General features: G+C 52.5%; 13 protein-coding genes across 13 annotated transcripts; 7 read left to right on the forward strand and 6 right to left on the reverse strand.

Moving 5' to 3' along the window:
* Positions 1–530: 530 nt before the first annotated feature.
* EI97DRAFT_472227 (PEBP-like protein) lies at positions 531–1,303 on the forward strand (the record flags this gene model as incomplete). Its single annotated transcript, XM_033801846.1, has 3 exons — positions 531–687; positions 742–831; positions 887–1,303. 3 exons carry the CDS (start codon positions 531–533, stop codon positions 1,240–1,242), a joined length of 603 nt encoding a protein of 200 aa, XP_033658569.1. The 3' UTR covers positions 1,243–1,303.
* A 598-nt stretch (positions 1,304–1,901) lies between these two features.
* EI97DRAFT_429116 (uncharacterized protein) lies at positions 1,902–2,892 on the forward strand. The gene is made up of 3 exons (XM_033797366.1): positions 1,902–2,323; positions 2,374–2,738; positions 2,790–2,892. Exons 1-3 carry the CDS (start codon positions 2,199–2,201, stop codon positions 2,846–2,848), a joined length of 549 nt encoding a protein of 182 aa, XP_033658570.1. The 5' UTR covers positions 1,902–2,198; the 3' UTR covers positions 2,849–2,892.
* A 245-nt stretch (positions 2,893–3,137) lies between these two features.
* On the forward strand, positions 3,138–4,739 carry EI97DRAFT_389326 (PCI-domain-containing protein). The gene is made up of 2 exons (XM_033796201.1): positions 3,138–3,427; positions 3,482–4,739. The coding sequence occupies exons 1-2, from the start codon at positions 3,211–3,213 to the stop codon at positions 4,576–4,578; spliced, it is 1,314 nt and encodes a 437-aa protein (XP_033658571.1). The 5' UTR covers positions 3,138–3,210; the 3' UTR covers positions 4,579–4,739.
* Positions 4,663–5,846, reverse strand: EI97DRAFT_463433 (UMP-CMP kinase-like protein). Its single transcript, XM_033801356.1, has 2 exons — positions 5,162–5,846; positions 4,663–5,106 (listed from the first exon to the last, which is right to left on the reverse strand). Exons 1-2 carry the CDS (start codon positions 5,490–5,492, stop codon positions 4,769–4,771), a joined length of 669 nt encoding a protein of 222 aa, XP_033658572.1. The 5' UTR covers positions 5,493–5,846; the 3' UTR covers positions 4,663–4,768.
* EI97DRAFT_362741 (uncharacterized protein) lies at positions 5,535–5,771 on the reverse strand (the record flags this gene model as incomplete). Its single annotated transcript, XM_033794974.1, has 1 exon — positions 5,535–5,771. A coding segment is annotated over one exon (237 nt), but the record flags the coding sequence as incomplete, so codon positions are not given.
* A 154-nt stretch (positions 5,847–6,000) lies between the features above and the next one.
* Positions 6,001–7,484, forward strand: EI97DRAFT_429119 (uncharacterized protein). Its single transcript, XM_033797367.1, has one exon. It carries the CDS (start codon positions 6,273–6,275, stop codon positions 7,332–7,334), a length of 1,062 nt encoding a protein of 353 aa, XP_033658574.1. The 5' UTR covers positions 6,001–6,272; the 3' UTR covers positions 7,335–7,484.
* A 285-nt stretch (positions 7,485–7,769) lies between these two features.
* On the forward strand, positions 7,770–9,024 carry EI97DRAFT_429120 (peroxisome assembly protein 10). The gene has a single exon (XM_033797368.1). It carries the CDS (start codon positions 7,823–7,825, stop codon positions 8,963–8,965), a length of 1,143 nt encoding a protein of 380 aa, XP_033658575.1. The 5' UTR covers positions 7,770–7,822; the 3' UTR covers positions 8,966–9,024.
* A 51-nt stretch (positions 9,025–9,075) lies between these two features.
* EI97DRAFT_463436 (uncharacterized protein) lies at positions 9,076–10,008 on the reverse strand. The gene has a single exon (XM_033801357.1). The coding sequence runs from the start codon at positions 9,916–9,918 to the stop codon at positions 9,166–9,168; it is 753 nt and encodes a 250-aa protein (XP_033658576.1). The 5' UTR covers positions 9,919–10,008; the 3' UTR covers positions 9,076–9,165.
* An 86-nt stretch (positions 10,009–10,094) lies between these two features.
* Positions 10,095–10,928, reverse strand: EI97DRAFT_429122 (uncharacterized protein). The gene is made up of 3 exons (XM_033797369.1): positions 10,711–10,928; positions 10,559–10,653; positions 10,095–10,502 (listed from the first exon to the last, which is right to left on the reverse strand). Exons 1-3 carry the CDS (start codon positions 10,919–10,921, stop codon positions 10,443–10,445), a joined length of 366 nt encoding a protein of 121 aa, XP_033658577.1. The 5' UTR covers positions 10,922–10,928; the 3' UTR covers positions 10,095–10,442.
* A 301-nt stretch (positions 10,929–11,229) lies between these two features.
* Positions 11,230–12,842, forward strand: EI97DRAFT_429123 (EXS-domain-containing protein). The gene is made up of 3 exons (XM_033797370.1): positions 11,230–11,472; positions 11,534–12,604; positions 12,654–12,842. Exons 1-3 carry the CDS (start codon positions 11,382–11,384, stop codon positions 12,728–12,730), a joined length of 1,239 nt encoding a protein of 412 aa, XP_033658578.1. The 5' UTR covers positions 11,230–11,381; the 3' UTR covers positions 12,731–12,842.
* Positions 12,843–13,098: 256 nt separating this feature from the next.
* EI97DRAFT_18809 (NAD(P)-binding protein) lies at positions 13,099–14,312 on the reverse strand. The gene is made up of 2 exons (XM_033793570.1): positions 13,480–14,312; positions 13,099–13,416 (listed from the first exon to the last, which is right to left on the reverse strand). Exons 1-2 carry the CDS (start codon positions 14,219–14,221, stop codon positions 13,244–13,246), a joined length of 915 nt encoding a protein of 304 aa, XP_033658579.1. The 5' UTR covers positions 14,222–14,312; the 3' UTR covers positions 13,099–13,243.
* Positions 14,313–14,789: 477 nt separating this feature from the next.
* On the reverse strand, positions 14,790–19,443 carry EI97DRAFT_18802 (uncharacterized protein). The gene is made up of 5 exons (XM_033793569.1): positions 18,745–19,443; positions 18,105–18,696; positions 17,893–18,058; positions 16,973–17,841; positions 14,790–16,919 (listed from the first exon to the last, which is right to left on the reverse strand). Exons 1-5 carry the CDS (start codon positions 19,226–19,228, stop codon positions 14,981–14,983), a joined length of 4,050 nt encoding a protein of 1,349 aa, XP_033658580.1. The 5' UTR covers positions 19,229–19,443; the 3' UTR covers positions 14,790–14,980.
* Positions 19,444–19,624: 181 nt separating this feature from the next.
* Positions 19,625–22,495, forward strand: EI97DRAFT_409516 (amino acid transporter-like protein). Its single transcript, XM_033796670.1, has 2 exons — positions 19,625–22,024; positions 22,083–22,495. The coding sequence occupies exons 1-2, from the start codon at positions 19,898–19,900 to the stop codon at positions 22,245–22,247; spliced, it is 2,292 nt and encodes a 763-aa protein (XP_033658581.1). The 5' UTR covers positions 19,625–19,897; the 3' UTR covers positions 22,248–22,495.
* Positions 22,496–22,864: the final 369 nt, after the last annotated feature.

The raw sequence follows: 22,864 nt of genomic DNA on the forward strand, positions 1-22,864 counted from the left end.
GGGAGTCGCGAATACATTCTGGACCATTCATATCCCAACGTCCTAGAACCGCAACTCAATGTAATAACTTCCCCATCTTCTCCACATCCCACATTTCCCGTCCCTCTCCAGAAACCCCACCGCACGACTGCCGACCGCAGCCTCATCATAAAGGAAAGGATCTGGTTCCAGCGTTTGGTGGGGTAGATCGTGGCATACCGGGATATATACTAAATTGCACCCATTCAGGCTGCGACAAATCCTTCCGGGGCAATTTGAGCCTCAATCTGCAATTCCTATTCACATCTTGGCCTATCAAAACCGATGCACTCATCCATTCTCCTCGAATAAAATGTTCGTTTTGCAATTCACGTTTCTTTCGAATAATAGATGAGCGGGCTGGGCCCGTTGGGCCGCGTGATGGATTATATAGAATGCATCATGGAAACGGGGGGTTGGAAGGGAGGTATAACTGCAGCTGTGACGGGCGCATTGTTAGTTCCTGGTATCGTCGAGACAATCCTTTCATGTTTCCCGGTCTATCGATCACGATGCTTTTTTCTGCCGTAGTTTCTTCGGCTTTGCTGTTTGGGGGTGGTGCCGTTGCGCAGTCGACGCCTCCGGGCTTTGTGCCGGCTGTGAATAAGACGCTGGATGTTTATTATGGAAGTACTTACATTACTCCCGGTCTGCTGGTGCGGAAGTCTGGTAAGTCCTGTCAGCTACTTAGGATTCAGGAAGGGTGGTTCTAATCGCATGTAGTCACTGCAAAGGCACCCACCATTGGTGTCACTGGCGAGACACTGACTGGCAAGTACCTGCTGGCGATGATCGGTAAGTTAAAACCCTCAAGTGGGGAATCGTACAAGAACCGACAGAACTGCAGACATCGACGTGCAACAGCAAGGCCGGACCGGACGCACCACAGTCCTCCACGCCCTCCTGCAAGACTACACCCCATCCGGTCAAGTCCAGAACGGCACAAACGTTCTTACCACCAAGGCAACTGGACCGTCATCATACTTCGGTCCGGCACCACCCGCTGAGACTCCCAAGCACCCGCATAACTATATCTTCCTCTTGCATGAGCAGCCGTCGAACTTCGCGGTCCCTGCTGCCCATAGACAGGTTGTGCAGAGCAGGCTCGGCATTGACTGGTCCAAGTTCATGAAGGATGCAGGGCTCAGTGATCCGTTGTATGCGAATTACCTCCAGGTGCAGAGCGGCGATAACACCAAGAGAGAGATTAAGTTCGAGGCATAAGTATTCGGCCTTTTCAAGGGACCATGCCATAAAAGATTCCCATTGTTGGGGGGACATCTTGTATATACGTCTTCGTAGATTTGGCTCACAAACGGAATGGACAATGTTCGTCTGAATATAGATGAATGACCGTGAAGTTTCCGAAATATTCCATATGGAAGAATTCTGTTATGCAATGCTAATCGAATGGCGACAGTGGAGGAGCGATATAGTGGGTTTGGCCGATTGGTGAATTTCGTCTGCCCTGGAAATCGCACTAAATCTGTTACTGTTACATTGTCAGACTATTGCAACTACACAGTATGATCGTCAGGCCCGCAATCAGTTTGACATCAGCAATTTCACCTGCCGCAGGGCAGAATATTCCTGCAAAGGTGCCGATTGAGCAGACCGAAGCGGAATGTCGTGATCTATCTACTAATGAAGGAACGCGCGTCAGTTCGTTAATCGCCCCAAATGAACGGCCTTGATGGACGCATGCATATGCGAAACTACACAGAATAAGTAGTCATACGGAGCGTCAATCACATCGTTGGTCCCGAAATAAACACACTTCTTCCAGCCCCTGGTGGATTTAGCCTCGAGTGCGTCGGGAGCCAATGAAGCTGGAGCATGCCTGCTTGTACCACACTGCAGTCCACTTAACAACACATTAACTGTTGTAGCGATGGTTACTTTGTATAACGCTTGCTAGGGCTCTCAAGCATCGATATTGTCCCTGCGCGGGGACAAGATCGCCGTTGAACACTCGGAAGCGCGCCGATGGATATAGATGATGCATATTGCTGCCGACGCAGGGAGACGGTATGCTATGCTACACTCCGAGTACAATTCTGATCATGATTGCGATGGATATATAAAAGGATGGCTCCGCAGGATGAGCCAGGTTTCTATTCTGCTAGTGCAGTGGAGTTTCTTCGGATCACTCAGTACCTGAAGCAGCCATTACTCTCAAAATGAAGCTTTACCTTGCGGCGACCGCTGCGCTTTCGACCGTCACGTCTGCCTGGCCTCTGTTGCCTTGGTCAACTCAAGCTCCACCTCCCGCGGGTACTCAGTTCTACCAACTCCAGACCAAATCGTGAGTGTCTGTGCCTCGACCTGTATATGCTTCCCTAAGAACATCCGCAGGGCCACAACAGCAGTCAATAACCAGTGGGTGACGTTGAAAACGGGCCAGACCTCTTACACACTCGGGGCCCAAACAGTAGCTACCAAATTCTTCCTCAACCAGTACAAGCCCACTGGTACCTACGCTATCCACAATGCAGACGATACACGCCAGATTGCTCTGCAAGGGCCCACTGGAGTGCTTCTCTACCTTGTGGATGTGACCAACCCACGGACTGATACCATTCCTGGAGGCCAATTGATGGAATGGGCGACGTTCACGACCGACAATAACGTCTTAGGAGTCAAGGACGGGAGCACGCTCACGAACAGAACCTTTGTTGCTGTGAAAAATAGTGGTGGATATGGTTTGGCTTTATACGATGGTGAGTTCAAAGTGGGAGAACGGCATGAGCCCTGGATTAACAGCCAAATAGGCGCGAGCAACACCACTGAGACTATTTCTCCCCTCACCATAAGCGTTGTCAAGGTCTAGATCTCGGAGGCTGGATACTGCAGTGTCTTGGGTATAGAGAAGGTTTGATCGGTGAATGCGGACACAAGTGTAAATAGTCCGAATAGATTGAGATCTTCGAGTGTATGAATGAACAGGAAGTTCTGTTCGTCACAGAAATCGCCAGATGAATTAGTGATGCATGGAATGTCATAATGCTAAGGTTGAACGTTAACGCGGCGTTGATGAATGGCTGCGCACGGTCCCTGAACTCTTGGCGAAAATATGGATTCGGCAACGCCCCACCATCAAAGTGAAGGGAGTTGACAAAGCCCACCACCCCCAAAGCGCGCTGCTACCCGACCTTTCGTCCCCCAGGCATACAACCAGAGCGGACAGCCAATATGCCGGGTCCTAAGACTACCCTTCTCATCGAGGGCACCTTCGAGGAGCTTGCCGACGAGCTCGCACAGTACATCGACAACCTCAAAAATTCCCAAACCGAAGGCAGTTCCATCGTCCAGGCCGAAGTAGCGGAGCAGCTGAAAGGAGACAAGAAGGATGAGGCGCTCAAGAAACTCATTCTCGGGGCTCCTGTCCTGAATCAGGCTCCGGAGAGGGGTATGTATTTGGAAACTCAAGTCTATTCGAGTCCGCCTGACAATATTGCGACAGAGTTCATAGCGGCATACAACCTTCTCATTCACCTCGTAAAGCAGTCGCCTAACGTGGGCATGTTCCTCCCGAAGATTTGCAACTACCTCACCTCTCCCATCACATCCTCCCCCGCGAACGGCGGCGGTCTTGCCTTATCCGTCCTCAGCACCATCTTCAACACTCTGCCTCCCACGAGCGAGTTGAGATTCCACATTCTGCTCGCTACCGTGCGCGTTATCCGACAGACTTCCAACTTCGAGACTCTGCGCCCGCAGCTCAAGCAGTTAGACCGGTGGCTGGAAGCATGGGAAGTGGATGACGAGGAGAAGAGGAAACTGTATCTTGCAATTAGCGACACCGCGAATGACGCAGGAGAGGATGAACAGGCGTACAACTACCTTCTCCGTGCCCTCCGCACTTTTCCTACTGAGGAGACTTCATCGCCTGAAGCCCGCGAACTCTCGCTCCGCGCTCTCAAGACGGCCCTCACACATCCCAACCACTACGACTTCCAGGACTTGACCGACCTTGATTCAATTCAAGCTCTACGGAATTCCGACCCCATTTACTTCCAACTGCTGGAGATCTTCAACTCCGACGTCCTGGACGACTTCAACGACTTCAAGGATGAGCACGAGGGCTGGGTTGAGCAGTCAGGACTGGACGCCGCTGCGTTGAACCGGAAGATGCGGTTGCTGACCCTGGCTTCGTTAGCCGCGTCAACAGGACAGACGCGCTCGTTGCCTTACGCACACATCGCCAAAGCGCTCCAGATCCCCCCCGAAGACGTCGAGATGTGGGTCATCGATGTGATCCGCGCCGGCCTCGTAGAAGGCAAGCTCAGCCAGCTCAATCAGACGTTCCTGATCCACCGCTCGACATACCGTGTCTTTGGCGAGCAACAATGGAGAGAGGTTGCAGGCCGTCTGGACCTCTGGCGCAATAGCTTGACGGACGTACTGCAGGTGATCCAGCTAGAGAAGGAGAAGTTCATCCAGGAAAAGGAGAACGAGCTCAGGCAGGTTGAGCAGAAGCTGGAGAGCGCGAATAGGGGGCAGGGGCAGGGGCGGGGCAAGGGACGGCCACGGGCTACGATTGACGATGAAATGGACTAGATACCGGCTTCTCTCTTCCTGTTTCTTTGATACGCTTGGAGCCGTCTCATGGCCTGACGAAGGAATGCATTTCGGAGAAATTCTCGGATATGGAAGGACCTACTACGTAGGCAAGATGTTGCACTGCAACATGGAAAATCAATTTAGATGCTCAAATTTTCAATGCTGTGCGAAGTTCAAGGCTCTATATCTACGCTTGCTGTAACTTGACTTCCAAGGGGTGCACTCCCCACTCTTTCAGCCTTTCCTGCACGTCTTGATACACCTTCAGAGGGGTCTGCTCGGCATCCACCTCCACCACTCTCTTCTCCTGTCTGAACTCCTCCACAACAGGCATGCTCGTGTCTTCAAAAGTCCTGAACCGCTTCTTGATCGATTCGATATTATCGTCGGCACGGCCGGAGGTCTTGCCACGGTCGAGCAACCGCTCCAGCATTACTTTCTCGCTGCACTTGAAGAAAAGAGTGAACTTTGACTTGACAACGCTGCGTTCGAAAGCGTGCGCCTGGTCCAGCTTACGGGGGAAACCTGGACAAGGTCAGTGAAACTCCTGTGGCACTCTCCCTGGGCGAGGAGAACATACCATCGATCAAAAACATAGTCTTCTGCTCCTTCTCCATTGCCGCCTTCATGGCATTCTCCAGCAACTGTATCGTAACCTCCATAGGCACGATCAGACCCTCCTTGATGTAATCCTTGATCAGCTGTCCGAACTCGCTACCAGGACGGTCCTGCTCCTCGCGCAACAGGTCCCCTGCACTCAGATGCTTGAACCCATAATCGGCAACAAGGAACGAACATTGGGTTCCCTTTCCTGCACCGGGGCCGCCCAGGACGAAAATGACGGTGACTTCGTTGGTGGACCAAAGGGGCTTGTCGCGCTTCGCGGCGCCCAATTCGGAGATTGCTGGCATGACGGCTGCTTGATGGATGGAGATTTGGGTTTTCTAGGGTCGAGAAGGAGAGTGTCCCGAGACGGGCTTGTCCGCTGCGTTATATGTACCCCTACGCTGGTCTACAATCTTCTTAAACAAGTATGTACCGGCCACTAGGATGGCTACGATCGGCCAAATCTTAATGGGAGACTTGGATGGTGGGGCCGTGGTATGGCGTGGGGGTTCGTTTGGTCCTGTGGGCTCGCCCGGCTGGCGCAGGCGCGAGTTGAGGGAGCGAGTGGTGGTGAAGGGACGAGAGGATTGAACGAGGGGTTTGCGTGGTGCAAGGCGAAGGCCGTTTCTCAAGTGTGCTGGCATTGTGAAGGGTGAAGGGAGCAACAAGTGACGAGCGGGCGACGCAGGGGCGATTTGATTGGCGCTAGTAAGGGGCTAGAAATATAGCGACTAGCCTCTTACGGCCTTAGCGTAGCTACCCTTCCAAGGTTCCTTACATTGACCGACTCCACCACGACTTTACCCTCCTTCACTACTCACCACGCCAAAATAGTTCCAAGGTTGAATGCGACCGCCTTCTCGGTCTAGACAGTGCCGAATTTGATCCTACTCACCACGTCTAACTCCAGGCATCTTCTACTAACTACATTCCAAGCACCTTTTCCGAATTGGGCGGCTGCATGCTAGTTTGCTACCTACTGTGTACATATACTCTGGTTGCTTCTCACTAACCTCACAGTGTCTATACCAGCCTTTCACCTGCTATCGGACATCTTTCAGCAGCACGTCGAACTCTAGCGTACAATGCCCAAGTCTCAGAGCCGACAACGTCCGAAACCCAAGAAGCCTGCCACGCTGTCTCAGTACCTCCGTCAACCAAGCTCTCCGAAGCGGACGATCGGTTTTCTCAGTCTGCCAGGCGAGATTCGCAACATAGTCTACGAGTACTACTTTGAGGACGGCTTCCGCGCTGAGCTTGCTGCCAAAGGAGCTGTGCTTGGCCGCCCCAAGTTACGGACCGCGAAGCTTTTCTTACCCATTCACGATCTTCATGGGCGCATGCAGGGTTACCGGCCGAAGGCTATCAAAACTGGAACACGTACCATTCGTGTCTCGCGCAAACTAGGTGCTCGATCCACTGGCGAGCGCGTCCGGACAAAGTGGTCATCATCCTTATGTCCGCTGATCCTCGTCTGCAAGAGAGTGTACCAGGAGACCATGCGATTCCTCTACCAGAGCACAACATTCGTATTTACTGCCCCTTGGAGCATCATGAACTTCTTGAATACGGTACCACAAAAGAATCTCGCCCACATCACCAAAATTCAAATGCATTACTCTTCTTACGGACACCCTGAGTGGGCGGACCTGGCAGGTTTCAAAGAGAAGCATATCATGAGCTGGACCAAGGCGTGCAAATCACTTTCCGAGAAGCTTACCTCTCTGCGCGAGCTCGAGATATGGTACAACCACAACGAGACTTGCCCTCATTACTCACTTTACAAGCCGTCACTTCGCCCACTGTACCAGTTTCGCCGATTGTCGTGCAGTCGTCCTGCTGTGGACACTTATCCCCTCATCTCAGCCGATGAATGCGACAATGGGGCTTCAAAGCCGCTTCGAATTGTCAACGTCCACTTTTCTACTGCTATGAGCCGTGAGTTGAAACGAATGGAGCCCCTCCATCGGATCATACTTTCTCAGGTAAAGACACCTCGACTGGAGATGCATCGTCTCTTTGGGGAGACCATTGCGTCTGCTATCCTCGGCTCCAGCGCCAAGGATGCATCTGCTACCATCAGGGCTGTTTGGGCCAGCTACGAATTCATGCAGGTACTCTTGGGACACCTCGATGACCGCTGGTAAGTATACTGAAAGCGAAGGACTTGACTATATGGCGGCGGACTTGAAGCCCATGGTTCGGGACGGTATTGCATAGGGCATCTTTAATGGTTATGAGATGGGTCTGAGAGGGATTAGGGTTTTATGTGGTTGTGTTATTGGAATTCAGTGTCCACTTGCCATTCGATATGTTATCTCGGTGGCCTTAATGGGAGGGCATGTTTATCAGGATTTTACTGTGGTACGACTGTATTGATGGAGGACAAGGCAACATTCAATTGGCGATGATGAGAGATAAAAACCATCCGGCGAGCGTGAACTTTGTTTGCTTCAATGTCTGAGGTGAACCTTTAATATAAAAGCGGCATGTGTCGTCCAGACAAACACCGGTGGTCCAAGCTTCGAACGACGGGCCGAGGTCGACTTCCCTTGGCTTCAACATCACCTCCGTGACCATCTCCGCATCATACCACGACCGGTGCTCTCACGCTTTCGATTCAGAAGAAACCAAAATGGCGTCCTCAGCGCCGCGTTACACATACCCATTCGCCGCCTCACCAGACATCATCCGTTCCCATCAGAAAGACGCCTACTTCAGCGGCGTGCTATCCGAACAGGTCTCCTCCCTCCTCCGGAAAATATACGGCGCGCGGTTCACACATACATACAGCTCCGAGACCCACGTCCTGAGCGAACTCTTATATCTCGGCCTCACGACATTGATTGGCAACCGAACCTTGGGCGAAGAGTACTGCGACATCGTGCAAGTCGAGGGCGAGACAGGTCGCTTGCCGGCGCTCGGAAGAAGAGCAGGATATATAATAAGCTGTATACTCGGGCCTTACCTCCTCGGCCGGATTCTCCCTGCATTCCGCAGGAGGGTGCGCGCAAAACTAGAAGCGAATCTGAAGCGGCACGCCCGCCTCCAAGCCAAGGCACAACTTCAGGCGCGCGAGACTGGGAAGAAGGCGTCATTGTCGAGACCTCTCAGCGCGCGGATCCAGAGCTACATTCTTCGCAATTTAGACACCATCACCTCGCCGTCGCCTATATATGCGCTGTCGTTGGCGACGTTCTATTTCACGGGGTCGTACTACCATCTCTCGAAGCGGATATGGAATTTACGATACATCTTCACGCGGACCGTGCACGAAGGGGATTCGAGGGTCGGGTATGAAGTGTTGGGTGTGTTATTGGCATTGCAGATGGCCGTGCAGGCGTATCTGCATCTGCAGAACACAATGGCGCCTGATGCGGCCAGTACCGGGGCGCTGGGAGCCGTCACAGGCGCGACAGCCGTTGTCGGCGGAGGCGTTGAGGTCTCTCTGGATCCGAATGCATATAGTGCGAACAACGCACTGCTTTTCGACTCTGCGAATCCGACTTCGGCGCCGTCGGAGCTGCACAAGTGGACGCATACCCCCGCGGCTGATACCCCGCGATACGAATTGAGCGACGGAGTGACCATGGCGTGGATAGGGAGTGGGAATAGGAAGTGTACGTTATGCCTGGAGGAGATGAAGGACCCGAGCGTGACGACGTGTGGCCATGTGTTCTGCTGGACGTGTATATCCGACTGGGCCCGCGAGAAGCCCGAGTGTCCGTTGTGCAGGCAGAGCTGTCTGGTGCAGCATGTGTTGCCGCTTCGCGGATAAGGTCTAGTTGATTAAGATTTGTGTGGTAGCCATTAAGGACACAACGACTCATGATTATACCTGTTGGATTTCTCATCTACCATGTGTGGCTCACATTTATAAGGGGTTCCGTTATTCTTATCTACCCTTCTGATGATCCGCAATCCTCATCTCCACATACTCATATATGGACAACGTCCCTCGCTCAGGCGTAAGATCATTCATCCCCAGGGAATCGCCATCCTCTCTTCGACCTGTTCCAACTTCACACGATCCCCACAATCCCACCGCTCCTCCGCTCTCGACCGTATACTAGTCGAATCCTCACGGGAACGCACCTCATTGCTTGAACTCTCATCCCTTCTCGGTCCCGTATACAATGCCAGAGTCATCTGAGGCGGTTCCCCATCTTGACTCTTAACAAACAATCCAAATTGCACATTGAAGTAGAAAAACGACATCGACACGGTAATATCGTAGATGGCTCCCATAGTGACACCACACTCTCCCTTCTCCTCCTCGAATGAAACCACAGCTCGCGAAGGAAGCGAATACAGGTCCTCCCACCCTGACGCGATTTGCACAACAGTGAGAACTTTCGGCGGCGGTTGAATGACGAGCATACGGCGCCAGCTTGCCTCCGGCCGGAGAAAGATATCTCGCTTCGCGTCGCCAACGTGGCCGATGACATCTGCGGTGATCCTAGCGACGGAGGGGAAATCCTCGGGACGTGTGTAGTTGATGAACCAGAGTTTGAATTTGTTGCGGAGAAAAGGGTTGAGGATCCATTTGGTGGGAGGGATGGTGGCGTCTGGGCGGAAGAAGAGGGATGGCGAGGCGAGGATTACGGCGTGGAATTTGCGGGATACGCGCGTGAGGGTGGTGAGAAGCTCGAGGGGTGGGATGGGGTGGAGGATGAGTTCTAGGAGTTCGGTGGTGTTGAGGACGCGGGATGTGGCTGTTGGGCGTGGCATGATTATTTTGCTGTTTTGGGGGTTGAGGGAGATGGATGGGTGTAGGTAGATGTTGGGAGTGGCGTGGTAGATGGCCAAAGTAAACTTGGGCTGTAAGCCTTGTTGTCCTTGGCCGTCTAGTCTTGCTCTAGGTGCTAGTGCTAAGAGGATTAGGATTTGACGTCGGCTTATCACGTTGAAGCTTAGCTGTCCAATTGCCTCATCCACTGTGCAATATGGCAGCTTAATTTATACCTAATGAGCAACTGAGAATAGCGCTTTTCGCGTACCTCTGAGGACAACAATATCAGAGAAACCATCCCGTACTTTTACATGATAATTTACAAAAGCTCCTTGTTTCGCCGCCGACAAGGGGAAATGCTGTGATGGAATGGAAATAGCGTATTGATGTACAAGATTCTTATACATGCAATCATCAAACGTCAAAGCTGTGCTTCTTCCAATAAGATAGGGCCAAGCCCCAATACTCCCATGACCGGGAATCGCATCGCTTGAAGGTCAATGTGCATCTTGGGAACATGGTCTCATTTGCCTTTCGGGTTGCCGTATTGTGCCTGGTAAAATTTATCGGGAAAAGCGCCTTCCTGTGCGGAACTTAGATGATTGCTCTCGCAGTATCTCCGACCCAGGATTAGCGTACCTCAGTCTTTTGATCATTGATCTTGCCAGCAAATTCTGCGGAATCGGGACCTTTGCTAACGCCCTGTTGTCGTGTTTCCACGTTGCTTGAATCTCCTGCCACAAATCATCAGAATAACCCACTCGACAGTACCATGGACTAATTATGCGTACCAGCCTTGGTCGCCGTTCCTGGCTGATGGTTGGGCATGCCTCCGCCAGCAGTGTACCGATCCTCAATGTTCTTCACCCCCTGAGTCCTGAACGGATTGGGCTCGGTTTTCGACGTCTTGGGGAACCAGTACTGGCGCATGTACGCGTAATATCCTAGTCCGACAACACCGCCGGCCAAAAAGACTTTCCCGATAGAGGTCCTTGATGACATCGTTGCGGAGGTGAAAATGTGTTGACAAATGTATGCCGTTCGACGGAAAAGGGTTTGAATTAGTCTTAAGAGGCAATTGGAATTGAGTGGGCGATAATAAAGTGTAGACTGGAATTGATATGCTCTCAGCAACTCCGACTCTTGGCTTGGGGGCACGTCATAGTGAACAACGACGTCTGATGCTTGGCATTAGGGGTGGCGCGGAACGCGTCCCGACAGCCTGGAATCTGTGGCGGTGCGGCTGAAGAATGCTTAGTCACTCATATGTGGCGTAACATTTGCGCAACTCCTGGATTCAGTAACTGGACACGCCTACGGAACCCTTTAACTTGAACGATCAGAGATTCGAAGGAGACAGCTTTTCTGGCCCTAGTCACTCGTTTATGACCCTCCTGGATGAAAGACCATAGCAGGGAGTGCTGGGGCGAGAAATCGTGGAGAACGGATCCAGGATCAAAGAATGGACGCCGATGGAACTGCGGAGCCAGAGCTCGATAGCTTCAGTCGCGTACTGCCCCTTCCGTACCGAGTGGCACTCATAATTGTTCTAGGTAGGATCTTTGTGTACTTCCCATATCTTTGCGACCCAGCACTGACCTGCCTTGAATACAGGCATCTGGGCATGGGGCCTCAACCTTCACTATCTCAGCTTGGTCCGGATCGATGTCCCCAGTCTGATTCGATATCCTTCGCGCTCGTCGCCGCATCATCCGCCGCACCACCTTTCGTGCTACCGCATAGCTATCTTCTTGTCGATACCGCTTGCGCTCTTTCTTCTGCTTTTCTGGGGCGTCACAAGCGGCAGCCCGAAGGATATTGCACGCTGGGAGATCTTGCCAAACATATATCTTTTGATTCTTGTCGTCGGATTCGTTGCGCCGATACCGTTCCTGAGCCGCAATGGGCGCTCTCGCACGCTGGCGACGTTGAAGCGCATCTCAGTCGGCGGACTGGCTGAGGCACAAGATGGGAAATTCGGCGACATCTTGCTTGCTGATGCCCTTACGAGTTATGCAAAGGTGCTTGGGGATTTATTCATCTCGTTGTGCATGTTCTTTTCGTCGAAGCGTTCATCCACTGGGCCACCAGACCGGAACTGCGGAGGTGGTTTCTGGGTTCCATTCGTCATAGCGATTCCCTCGCTAATACGACTGCGGCAATGCTTGATAGAATACCGCCGTGTGCAGAGAGCGAACAGGGGCACTGGACAGATAAGCCCGACGACAGGGTGGGGCGGAGTGCATCTAGCCAACGCTCTGAAATACTCGACCGCATTCCCCGTTATCATCCTCACCGCTCTGCAACGGTCGCCGAATCCCTCGAAATACGGATTGCCGGAAGCGAGTCTTTTCCGCCTATGGCTTGCTGCCGTCGTGGTCAATTCCGGTTACTCATTCTACTGGGATGTCGCTCGCGATTGGGACCTCACTCTTTTCTCCTCGAAGCGCGAACGGGAAAATCCGGAATATCCGTTTGGTCTGAGAAGACACCGCTTCTTCCACGCGAAGGAGTTCTATTACGCGGCTATTATTATAGATGCCATTCTGAGGTGCACATGGGTCATCAAACTGAGCCCACGTTTAGACCATTATAACGATTTAGAAGGCGGTATTTTTCTTATGCAAGTTCTCGAAGTAATGAGGAGGTGGATTTGGATCTTCTTTCGAGTGGAGACTGAGTGGGGTGAGTCTTTATCCTCAGTTGACAAGATGCAGTCACTAACAATTTGCAGTAAGGAATCACCGTGGGCCTGCGCCGGATGATATATTGTTAGGTGATTTTACGAACAAGTTTGACGAGGATGATTAGAGGTCCCTTTTTGCATGGCATAGCGGTGTTCAGGAAGATGTGCACATTCTATGTGTCTTAATACATCAATTTCTCGAAGCAAGTCATTATATCCAATATGGAAGTATAAACCAAATCCTCCTGAAGTCCTCTGTCACTATCGCTTCAAGATTCCCGGCTCTAAGGATACCGATCAACTCCCCTCCACTCAAGCTTCTCACACTTGTAATACCCAACGTTAACATACCACAGTGGATTCTCCCGTCCTTCCTGTCGCAAATCTGTATCCTCCATGTGTTCTACGGTGGCAACCGCTAGACTATATGCTGTCGCTGGGGAGGTCCCATCATCATGAATCTGGCGCTTGAAGTTTACTTAGATCTGCTGGCTCGTATAATTTGCACAGAATATGCGGTCAGTAACTTCTCAGTGCTTTTTTGGGACTGAGGAGCTGATTTGATAATGGCGGAGCCGACTACTGGTGGACCAGAACATAGTACCGTCTACTACACCATGCATTCGATACCGCAAGACTTAAACAGCCAGCTTCACCTTTAGCTTATCCCCCTCAACAATCTCCTGCTTCCTCTCCTCCAACCTATCCGCATCCCATGTCGCAGACAAATACCTCCCACCCAACCACTTTTTCTCCCCCGCGGTAATCCATACCACGAAACCACCCGATAATTCTGGCGTGTCCGTCATAACTGCCATTCCATTAGCCATTCCGTCACAAAGTAGTTAAGAACAGCTTCACGACGCCGACTTACATTGCTTCAGATTCTCAAACGGCAGCGTCAACTCCGTCGCCACACCCCCAGGATGCACCGCGACCGAAACAACGCCCTTCGCCCCTTCCTCCAACTCGACCAACTCCGTCAACCGCAACAGCGCAAGCTTGGAGGTGAAATACGCCGTACCCCCCGGATTAATCGACAGCGCCCCAATACTCGAAATATTCACCACATGCGTCAGCGTCTTGAACTTCTCCGCCGTACCCGACAACAGCGGCAAAAAGGCCTTGAGAAACAGATACGGGCCCTTGATATTGACCTCGTACGTATGCCACCACTCCTCGGGCTTCGTGTCCCTGAGCGGCGCCAACGCATAAATGGTACCTGCATTATTGACGAGCACGTCCAGACGGCCCCCGAAGTCCTGCTCAACGGCTTTGGCGCAGTCGAAGACGCTCTGTGCGTTTGTGACGTCGACGACGTGCTTGGATACCTTCGTTTCCGGGCTGATGCTGCGGATCTGGGATTCGACTTCTTCGAGCTGCGGGAGCGTGCGCGAGACGAGTATGATGCCTGCGACTCCTGCGTGGGCGTACTGCAGGGCCATGGCGCGGCCGCAGCCGCGCCCGGCGCCGGTGATGAGGACGACTTTTCCGGGTTGGCGGAGGGAGGGGGTGTGTGAAGCGGAGATGGAAGGGTAGATGTCGTGGTGGGCGTGTTCGGGGCCGGTGAAGGCGGTTATGGATTCAGAGGGAAGGGAAAACTCCGATGGGTCCATTTCTGGTGGGTTCTAGGTGTGAAAAAAAGATGGTGCGAGTACAGGAAAATCGGATCTATGTTAAAGCTGTTGGGGGGAAGGAAGACAGTCAAGATGAAGTCAGAAGTGGGCTCTGCGTTCTGGTGATGCGGACGAATAGTATCTGAACGGGAGGTCACAGAGACATATATATGTATCCAGCAGATGGTACTGCAACTATCACATCATTTCCTCGTCCGTTCAGCCCTACCAGATACTTGCCGACACGCCCGTAGCATTGTTAATCAACTTATCTCCGCCTTTACTCGTGCGATATTGATCCGGCCATGGAGTTGTTTGTTGTTTGTATCAGTAAGCCTCAAGGCGGCAACGCCTAGTCTACGGGATTACATGTGCTAACTCCGGCAATGGTGGATTGACATGGGACCGACCAACCGGATCCGGGCTGAAAATATAAAGTAACGACAAGGGCACTCCTTCTTGGCTAGCTGTAGGTTAGTGATGAGGCAACCACAGCTAAAACGTCGAATTGGACCGAGGACAAAATATCTCGCCCGATGTTCGATATGTAATCTGGGACTTCCGAAACAGGAAGCAGAGACAGGACGAAACGGAGTCTACTGGTACGACGACCATAGTCGAAAGTCGGGTAAACAAGCATCACCGTATTGCGATCTCGTCGTGAGCCCCGAACAAAACACCTAAGCCATCATCATGAGCCAACCCTGGCCCTGCTTGACCCCACAAACCTCGACGTCCCCCCACCCTCACCAAGCACCCTCAAAGATTCATGGTCACCGTCATACTATTACTATGCACCAATAGCACCGGCGGCAGCCCCAAACACAACACCTCCAAGTCACTGATATACTTGACACTCTCCGTCTCGCTCTCGCACGTGCCCTCAACAGGACTCGGCAGCGTTGTGAACACGACGGCGGTGTCTTCCGAGTTCTGACGAATCAGCTCGTTCAGAATAAGATGTTGGGCGCGGCAGGGGAGGTCATTGAAGGAGAGAGGGATGGCACTTTGGAGAGGATAGCCAGTTGCGGGTTGAGCTTGAGCTTGAGCTTGACTTATGCCGTCACCGGCTTGGCCGGTTTGCATTGTAGGAGCAGGCGATGAGGCATGTGCGGGCGTTATGCCAGGTCTGGGTTCTACTGGAATGTAGGCTGTCATTGGATCTTGCTTTCTGGCTGCTTCTGCGGATGGAGATTCAACAAACATGACCGATGACTCAGCTGTCTCCTCAGGCGCGGCGGCTATGAGAGGATGCGGTTTCGATGTGAACTTGGGCATCGATTGTTGCCGGATGGGACGAGGCGTAGCCGCAGCTTTCGACCCTGACGATAGGGAGGCGGAAGAAATGCTAGGTGAAGCTTTGGAGGCAAGAAGCGCTGTGTGGGATGCCGATACGGTGGCGCGGCTTGAAGATGGCGTACCCACTTCCAGCCTTTGTTTTTGATAGCCCTGCTCGTCCCTGAACAAGGATTTCCGCAGGCTGAGTCTTTTACCGATGAAAGGTACGCTTCCCATCGTGGCACTCGTACTCCTAGCTCTTCCAGTCCCAGTAGATGGACTGTCAGACTGCTCCTCATCCGAAGCGTCAAGGTCGTACTCGGCCAGGCCGTTGTCTGTTGCTGGTTCACTGTCCGTGTGTACTGCTTCATCAAGTGCATCGCTCCCTTCTTCACTAGACGAAGAGTCGCTGTCCGACAGAAAATGCGCTGGAAGCAGTTGACTACGCATGCCCATTTTCAAGCCGGCTTCAAGAACACTAGCCACTGATGTTCTGTGTTTCCTTCGTACGAAGTTTCGAAGCTGGGCAAATCGCCTTGGTTTGGAGTCCGTTCTGCCAAACTGAAAATTCCCCGCTGGCCAATTATTGACCCTCTCGAGAAGACCTTTGGCATTTGTTAACTCTTCACTTGAACTGATGTCGCCAGTCTGGCGCAGACGCTGCATGTCTTTCCACCATTCTTCCTCTTGAAGTGCATCATTCGCATCGGTCCTCGCCTGCATGCAGTCCTCCGCTTGACTTCCATTAATGATTACCTCGTACATCTTTAACTCGCCACTTGCTAGCCAGAATACCAGTACCTCTGCTTCTATTCTGAGGTTCCGGAGTAACGTGGTGACGCGACCTCGCTCTTCTTCCACATCGCTCTCATACTCGACGAAAACGCAGACGCGTAGCTTGTACGTGCGCTTCCAGGAAGGAACAGTGTTCAGTATACAGCCGAGTTGTAGAATCAACGTATAGGTGTCAAAGTTGGTAGTAAGCGCACTTTTTTGCGTTGGATCGTCTCCCGCTGTGGCGATCTCGGCGGACATCTGAATGGGCCACATATCAATGTACCTCTTGGACGGTTCTTCCTCGGGCTTTCCAAGTCCAAGTACACTGAGAAGCTTTTGCCTCCTAGAAAGCTTGGGTGTTGGAACTTCCAGATCCTGGAACCCTCTGGCAATGGCAACGTTGATTTGGAGCCGAAGAATGAGATCTTCAACGATCGTGACGTAACTTTGGATAGACAATGCATTTTCTAACTTAATGGAATCCGTGGGAAGAGCGCTTGCCGGTCTGTCCGGAGCTCGCCGGTTAGCGGCTGCACCTACAGTCTGTACCGTGGGAGGATTCTGCGCTTTATTAGCAGGACGAGATGGCTGAGAGGAGGGCACGTCGACCACTCTCGAGTCTCTCAACTCCCCAAGATTGTAGCTTTTTCATGGAATCAGCAAGAATTAGATGATGTTCGGGATATGATAACCTACAATCCCATGACAACAATATTCGGCCTCATACCCCCAAGTCCAGCAGCAAGAACAATGTTTCTAGCACCCCATTCCACAGCAGGCGAAATAACAATGTTGATGAAGGCCTTGATCCTGGAAAAATCGATGTACTTCGTCCAAGCTTGTTGCTGTCGCCGCACTTCTGGTACCGCAGAGGCAAAGTCCTGAGATACGATGACGTGCCCTAAAACGAATAAAGCGCCTTTCTTCAATGAGTTGCAGAATTGAATCAGCTTGTACTGCCGTCTGGGATCGTTGACGATGAGCAAAATCTGCGGTCTCCAAAACTTGACGTGCTCTTGACGAAGTCTAAGCAGATATTTGCGCACTTGATGATAAATCAAGCTTTGGCTCACATCTCCCCAGGGCTTCGGGGGTGTGGTGTAGTGAATGAGCAAAAAGATGACCATCAGCAGAGCAACGCAGCCAGATGCGTAGATGCCATCCACGAAGAACATGGTGGCACCGCTGGCAACTGCCCCAATTGCTGCGGTCTGCCAGTTAAAGAAATGAAAGGATGGACGGAAGTTAGGGGCTGACCCAATCTTCAAAAGGAAACAGGCAAGATTGGTGACCAGAAAGGTCATGAGATAAGTCATCGTAATGAATGACGCAATCTGGTTGATATCGGAAAGCATGGTGAGCTGAGCGAGGAGGTATGTGAGAAAGATGGCGTATGTCGGGTCGTCAGACTTCCGTGTCCCTTGACCAAATATAGAGAGTCCCGGTATCAGATGGTCGCGAGCCAATGCCTGGAGCAACTTGGCCGAGCCAATTACGCCCATCAGGACGGAAAAGGCCGAGGTCGCAAACTCTCCTAATAATATGACAACTCCGGATAAATTCGTCTGCGTAGACCATTAGTATGTTGTGAGCCACCAGATGCTCTCTGAACATACAAGTTGAATGACATTAGTGTTGTTGACAAATGATGCTCGAGTGGTGGTCGCCGCCATTGCGAGGATTACGATTGCATATGAGAAAAAGGTAAGGGCAAGGCCGCTCAGCGTGCCTTTAGGGATTGCTTTGCTCGGATGCTTAAGGTCGCCGGACATGCTGGCACCGCTGGGACAAGTCAGAGATGGTCTTTGAGGCGAGAGGGGCATCTTACGCAAAAATACCACCCGTTGCTGGAAAGAGGATGCCAAACAGGTCCTGAAAATTCTCTTTGCCATTGATTTGACTGCCAGCTGCTCCGCGTGTGAAGCGTGGCATCAAGTTTCCCCGGAAAGTGTCCCAACTCAAGCCAGTGTACCTGATGCCTTGTGTCCGATTCTCAAAGGGGCTTACGACGAAAGCAGAGAAGGGAATGCTGAAGGTGGCAAGGAGGAGAATCACCAGCAAACCATTGCTGCACCGAGCAAAAATTCCGCTACCGGCCAGACATATGCACGTGCACGCAATCAGTACGAGGGTGGCCCAAATGTACTGCCACCAGAAGCCTTGACGCATCCAGTGCGCCCAGCTGCCATCATGGAGCCCAAAGTTGTCTATGAAGCAGTCAATGAGACCGACTGCGTTCAGACTCGTGTTGAATACCATGCCGAGATAGAAGACAATGCCAATTGAACCCCCAAACTCTGGGCCCAAACTGCGCGAGATCAGATAGTAAGCACCTCCGCCTCTTACTGTGCCGTTCGTAGCTATAGCGGAGATTGACATGGTTGTTAAAAGATTGATAGCATAGCACGAAATGAGCATACCTACTCTCGGTCAATGGGATTCTGGTGCAGCAAGCCTTTCAAACTCACCCAACATGCCAAGAACACCAGCCTGTCCGAGGATGAAGCCGAAACGCAAGAACATCAGAATAGAAAGGACATTTAGAGTTACGGGAACAAAGACGCCATTGAAGGTCCCAAGCTTAGTTGTACCTCCAACAGGCCTTGGGAAAGCGCCAGGACGTGGTTTCGCGGACTGTGCTCGTTTGCTTTCGGGGGAATCGTCATTGTGGTGGAAAAGAGCGGAGCGCCAGGCTCTGGAAAACCAGCCCCTCATAGAATCAGTTCCATGATCCCGTTCTTGCGCCGGCCCCGCGCCCTGGGTTCCATCTTGCGTGTGCAAGCGTGCATACTGAGCCAGAAGTGGTGTTTCTTCATTGGATGGTGACGGGAACACAGTCGAGTTCCGGTCTAGCTGGGCGGCATCATCTCTCGCAGTGCGTGCAGCGAAGTTGGAATGCGACCGTGGCGGCACCCGCCTTCTTGTACCTGCGCCATCTGCAACGTCGGTCATGCTCTCCGGTCAGATAGGCAGGTATTACCAGTCCAATGCGTATATTCAACCCTTGGGAAGTAGTGTCCAGATCGCTATCCGGCCATATATTGCATGCTTTCCAAGACCCTGCACCGGTTGGCTTGGTCCATGTATACATGAACCCAAAAGACAGAGAGACCGTACAAAGGCAGTGCGACGAATTCTAGAATATTGGGAATGAGCGTGTTCATGAACTTAAAACAAGGTCGAAGAGAGGTTGGAGAGGTTGTTTCTTGGCCGCTGACATAAGGTATTCAGTACTATGTTAGGTTGATCAAGCCAATCAATTTCCATGCGCTGAGCCGAGGCTGCCCTTGGTTGGCTCAGGCTGGCGGTATTTACAACTTCAGGTCCAATGACCTCAGCCACGTCCACGGACCTACTTGTGAACCTCCATTGGTCTCACAGCACGCTTCACATCCGCGATCCTCTCCTGTTTTACGCAGTACTCATTCTTCCCTGTGCATACGACCCATCGATACGCCCTATCTTCAGCAGAATCCTCGGACGAGCGAGTTCCAATAATGCTGTTCTAACCGTATCAACGGAGCACATATCTGCAGCGACAGTCCGCAGCCCCATTCGTGGTCTACACTCACCTTGAGCACCAGATCAGAGTTGGTGAAGCTCGACTCTGTGTTTACAACCATGGCCGCGGACCGCTTAGGGGCTTCGGAGCCTCGCCCTGTGCCTACTCCCTCGAGGAATTCCGAGCGGAGCTCACAAGCGTCAGAAAGCGTCTCACGCGCACAGTCTACGGCACGGCTAGGCTCTCCGCTGCCCTCGTCCTCCCTGCAGGCCGGATCACCAGCTGTCCGCCAGATTCCCACGCCGGCGAAGCTGGCATCCGAGGAACCGTCTACATCTCAAACGCCTCTTGCAGGCCGCGATAATCCCCAATCCTCGCTGCCCGGCCCTGGTGAATCAGCGCTCTCGTCAGCCCTGCGGGACCCCTCTGGAAGGACTCCGCCGCGATTCGGAACACCGCCGTTGCGGCCTTTGTCCCCTGATACAGGGACCTTCACCCTTCGCGACCCGCCCAGCACCCAGATCGGTTCGTTCGACGGACGCGCTCGATCCCCAACACCATACGAGGATCCAGAGATCATTCGGCGCCATTTGGCTGGGCCGCAGAAGTCTTCCGCGTCGAATCTGGGTGCAAGATACAGGTCGGCGAGTGGGGCGCAACAAGGGAATGGATATGGCAGTGAGAATGGAGACGGTGGTTCCGACGATGAGGAATTCTCTAGCTTGCAACTGCAGGGGGGAGACATCACGAGGCAAATATATCGATGGACCGAACAGCAAGAAGCTGAGGAGCGGGCGAGAATGAAACGGAGCGCAAGCTTTCACGCATCCCGTCCCAAGCCAGACGATCCAGTCCTGGATGTGGGCTCAATCAAACAGCCAGGCGGCTTTCGGCGGAACTTCCTCCGCAGGACTGCTGGAAGCCCGGCCCCTGCTTCAGGCCCTTCTAACTACGGAACCACTACGCAACCGCGACCTCAACCCCAGGTGTTCACCAACAACTTCTTGGAATTCCTCACCCTCTATGGCCACTTCGCTGGTGAATCGCTGGAGGAAGATGATGAAGTCCTGGGACCTGACGAGTACTTCTCTCCAGATGCTCTGGATTCGGGTCTCCTGACTGAGGAAGAGCAAGAGTACGGAGAATCAAGCGCCCTATTGGCTCCCGGAAAGAAGCGTCGAAAACGAAAAGATAAACAAGCAGGGAAAGCCAGCCCCACGGGCGCAGCATTGCTATTACTAAAGTCGTTTGTCGGCACAGGCGTCTTGTTTCTCCCACGGGCTTTCCTCAACGGCGGCATGCTGTTTTCCAATCTGGTTCTCCTTGGCATCGCGGGCATTTCCTACTTTTGCTTCGTACTTCTGGTCAAGACTCGCTTGGTGGTGGAGCACTCGTTTGGAGACATGGGATACCACTTGTACGGAAACTGGATGCGGAACATGATCAATTTCTCGCTGGTCATCTCGCAAATGGGCTTCACGTCGGCCTACATTGTGTTCGTGTCGGAAAATCTGCAGGCCTTCATCCTGGCCGTGTCCAAGTGCCGGACAAACATCGACATCAAATATTTGATATTAATGCAGATGGCGGTCTTCCTGCCCATATCGCTGTATCGCAACATCAACAAGATCCAGAAGTTGGCTCTGATAGCCGACATCTTCATCCTTCTCGGGCTCGTTTATCTGTACTATTTCGACCTCTTCACGATCGTTGGACAGGGCGGGGTTGCGGATATCGTCAGCTTCAACTCACAGTCTTGGACGCTCTTCATTGGCACCGCAATTTTCACATTTGAAGGCATCGGTCTCGTCATCCCCATCCAGACGGCGATGAAGGAGCCGAAGAAGTTCCCTGGGGTGCTGGCCGGCGTCATGGTGGTTATCACCGTCGTCTTCACCAGCATGGGGGCGCTGTCGTACGCGGCTTTTGGATCTGCGACCAAGACTGTCGTGATCCTCAACATGCCGCAGGACAACAAATTTGTCAACGGCGTCCAGTTCATCTACTCGTTGGCGATTCTGCTGTCGACACCACTGCAGCTGTATCCGGCGATTGAGATCACCAGCCAGCAGCTCTTCAGCCGCACGGGCAAGTACAACCCGTACATCAAGTGGAAGAAGAACTTCTTCCGGTTCTTCATGGTGATGCTGTGCGCGCTGCTGGCGTGGGTCGGGGCCAACGACCTGGACAAGTTTGTGAGCCTGGTGGGCAGCTTTGCGTGCATCCCACTGGTATATATCTATCCGGTGAGTCTCCTTCTTCTTGATCAGAGTGCGCGGATTACTGCTAACCGTGACCATTCAGCCCATGCTACACTACAAGGCCGTCTCTCGCACAGCGCGCGAGCGCATCCTGGACATTCTGCTCTGCATCCTGGGCTTCGTCGGCATGGTGTATACGACGGTGCTCACAGTGCACAGCTGGGTGAGTGGGGGGCAGGCCAGGTTTCCCGGATATTGCGACCAGTGATTGTTCGATGTAAACCTTTTGGAGAGCTCACTTCTCATATGTTTTTGCATAGAAGTCGATTGGCATGGCATGGCGATTGAACATGTTTGTCTAAGAGCATGTATATGTGGGATGCATTTAGAGGATACCTATGGAGTAGACGACGACGTAGAGGATGCCAGTAACTAGACAGTAGCTAGAGAACATACATGTTAGCGCATATAGATATGATGCTGGAAATACTAAGGTCTTCTGGAAGTCTCCAGCCGTGCAGGGCGCATCTCTATTCCCAGGTGGGAACATCAATAGTGGCATTGCTGACTGATGAGCGTTGATCCTCTCCAATGCAGATGCACTTCCGAGCGGATGCACTTCGGGAGGGAAGCGCGGACACATGGCGGGTACGTGCATTCACAGCACAGCCACAGGTTTTTTAAAGCGGGCTTTCCTTAAACTCCAAATCGTGGCACTAGCCACGCCCTACGGTGAATTATTGGCGAGCCTTGGAGACGCTCGGCTGAGAGCGGCATCCATGCATCCATGCATCCATCGATCCATGGCACCAGCCATTATTGTGCCTGGCCTGGTCTAGCCGGAGCCTCACGTCAAAAGATGGCAGCATTATTGCAGTCGTGGCT

The sequence above is a fragment of the Westerdykella ornata genome (assembly GCF_010094085.1).
Source record: "Westerdykella ornata strain CBS 379.55 unplaced genomic scaffold EI97scaffold_1, whole genome shotgun sequence".
Classification (NCBI taxonomy): domain Eukaryota; kingdom Fungi; phylum Ascomycota; class Dothideomycetes; order Pleosporales; family Sporormiaceae; genus Westerdykella; species Westerdykella ornata.